Source organism: Penaeus japonicus, unplaced genomic scaffold (assembly GCF_977035675.1).
Source record: "Penaeus japonicus unplaced genomic scaffold, GWHDUDI00000001_assembly GWHDUDI00000041, whole genome shotgun sequence".
NCBI lineage: Eukaryota > Metazoa > Arthropoda > Malacostraca > Decapoda > Penaeidae > Penaeus > Penaeus japonicus.
In genome coordinates, this window is record NW_028234443.1 from 10,403,145 (window position 1) to 10,405,644 (window position 2,500).

The 2,500-nt window shown below is 39.9% G+C and overlaps 1 protein-coding gene across 1 annotated transcript in view; it reads right to left on the bottom strand.

The window, feature by feature from the left end:
* The window catches only part of LOC122254217 (transforming growth factor-beta-induced protein ig-h3), a 33,023-nt gene that overhangs the window by 917 nt on the left and 29,606 nt on the right, over positions 1-2,500 (bottom strand). Inside the window, exons 14-17 of the mRNA XM_043017798.2 lie at positions 1,927-2,061; positions 1,107-1,316; positions 505-661; positions 1-285 (exon numbers count right to left, since the gene is read on the bottom strand). The exon at positions 1-285 is cut by the window's left edge and continues 917 nt beyond it. Coding sequence (XP_042873732.2) covers positions 5-285; positions 505-661; positions 1,107-1,316; positions 1,927-2,061 — 783 coding nt within the window. The 3' untranslated portion in view covers positions 1-4. The remainder of the gene's footprint in view (positions 286-504; positions 662-1,106; positions 1,317-1,926; positions 2,062-2,500) is intronic.

The window sequence follows — 2,500 nt, forward strand, 5'->3', positions numbered from 1 at the left end:
CCTTCTAACCGAAAAGGAGCTCAAGGCCCGGTGAGGAGAACACATGCCTCCTATCGCAGTCCTCGCCGTCATCCTGTCTGTGGCGATGGATGTTGAGCAGAAGGTGGCTGACGGTGTGGACGAGGCCATTACGGGTGGGGGAGGAACAGTGGGTGATGCGTGCGGGTCCGGCCATGAGTCTTCCTGAGTTGGTGCGGCGGACGTGGAGTGGAGAGCCGTTCAGTGTCCTCTTGTGGTCCATGAAGAGCCAGGTGTTGGGGTTGATGCCTGTGCAGCATAGGTGTTCTAGAAGGAGAGAGAAAGAGATGAATGCATGGAAGTGCGTGTAATGTATTTGCGTTACAAAGACAAATACTTGACACTAAAGTAATCATACACACATTTTCAAAAATGGAAATCTATACGATTAAAAACAAACGAACTGACGTATTTATCAGTAAGGACATTAAGTAAAAAAAAAGAAAAAAAAAAGAGAAAAAGCTCTATAGGCCTAGCCATCTTTACCTTCCATAATATGCTGTGTGATGAGCTGTTTCTGGAGTTCCTGGTCTTCCAACAACATATTGAGCTCATCCTCTGGCAGAATCCTGAAGACGTAGTCCGAAGGAGCCAGGACAGTGAAGGGTCCATCTTCCACAAGGGTTTCGTTAAGCCCAGTATCCTGTGGATTGATTTATATTGATTGCAATTGATCTCATGAGGTACCTTTCGTTTTTATTAATTGATATCTCGTGATGTCTTTTTCTGTGTTGAATGTCGTGTAGAATGGTTGAAAAGCAAATGTATTAGAAATAAGGATAGCAGGTAATATATTGGTGGTCCTATTTGCTTAGTTTGATATATAATGGAATGTGTATTATGGAATACAATTTTGAAGTATCATCATGTGGTACTATGTAGACACTTGAGATTATATATATCGGGAATTCAATGAATATGGAATTACATTTAATAATTCTAGTACAATCACTTCATCTTAGGAGAAAAAAACAACAATATGAAGTAACAAACACCAACATCATTCTCAACATCAACATTCTTATCACACGTCAACATCACTCAAACATCAACGTTCTAATCACACACCAACATGGTTGTCCTCATACCTTCAACATCTTGGTGAAAATAGAGAAATCTTCATTGGAATCCAGGAGTTCCATGACATTAATCTTCGGCACAACCAACATCTTTTCCACCACATGCACCACGGCGCCACATGCACGGGAGTCGAGAGCTGACACATGGCTACATCCGGCTGTCACCCGCATGTTGGGATGACGTCTTCCCATGTTGATGAGGCCAGAGAGGAGGGGAGACTGCGGGAGAAATAAAAAAAATGGAATGTTATCAACTATCCATGAATTGACACAACGATGCAATGCGGTGCAAGAAGTGGATCAACCATCAGTGTCATACAATGTGAGAAGTTATCAGTGTTTAGTGTTATGCGATGCAAGCAGTTTATTTATTAATCATCAATGAAATGCGATGCCAGAGGATTTAATAACCATCAATGGAAAGCAGTTTAAAGAAAACAAAAATAACTATCATTGCAATACGAGAGGCAAGGCAATCTACTTGGCCCCGTGCATCATAACGACAATATTTTTTTTTTCTTTTATGACATGAAGGATTTACTACATTCAATGAACATATAATATCTCACGTCAATCAATCCAAAGAGAAGGGGAGACTGTAGGAATGAATTAAAACGTAAAATAAACATTAATGGAAACCAGAGTCAGAAGAGAGTCATATCAACCACCATTTCAACAAAGACAAACCGTAAAGACATCATTTAATCCCTATCACATTAAAAAGACAATAAAACAAATCTATCAGATCCCACTCATTATCCCAATTTTTTTCTTCTTTTTCTTTTATTTTTCTTGTCTTATTTAGAGTACTCAACAACCATGTACTTACTCGTGAATAGAGGTTGATCCTGAGTGGGTGGTCTGCTCGAGTGGTGGCAATGTGGTTGTTGGAAATGTCACTCGCCTTCAAGGTTGGAGTTGCCACGTGGTACTCCAGGATCTCGCGGAGTCTGATGGGATCGCTCTGCAACAGAAGGAGATTGCTTTGCAAGGAAGAGTTGCGTGAATGGGATAGTGTAAAATATTGTATATAATTAGCGCTGTGTAGGGATGATTCTTCAGAGAGTTATGTAAGTATAGAATGGACTGTAATAGTAGAAAAAAAAACAAAGAACAGAATCTAATCACAGTAACCATACTTATCTCATAACAATAGTTTTTGACTTTTGACTACAACTATGGATAGAAATTATGGATTTTTTTCTAAAATACAATACACACACCATATAACTCAGCACCCCCTCTTCCTCTCCTTCCCCCTAAGCAAAAGGCACTTACCACCCACCATAAATCATCTTCAAATACGATACACCTATTGCAACTCCCTCCCCTTAAAACACAATATACACAATGCTCCCTCAGATACAATACACGTAACACAACGCTCTGTTAAACACAACACA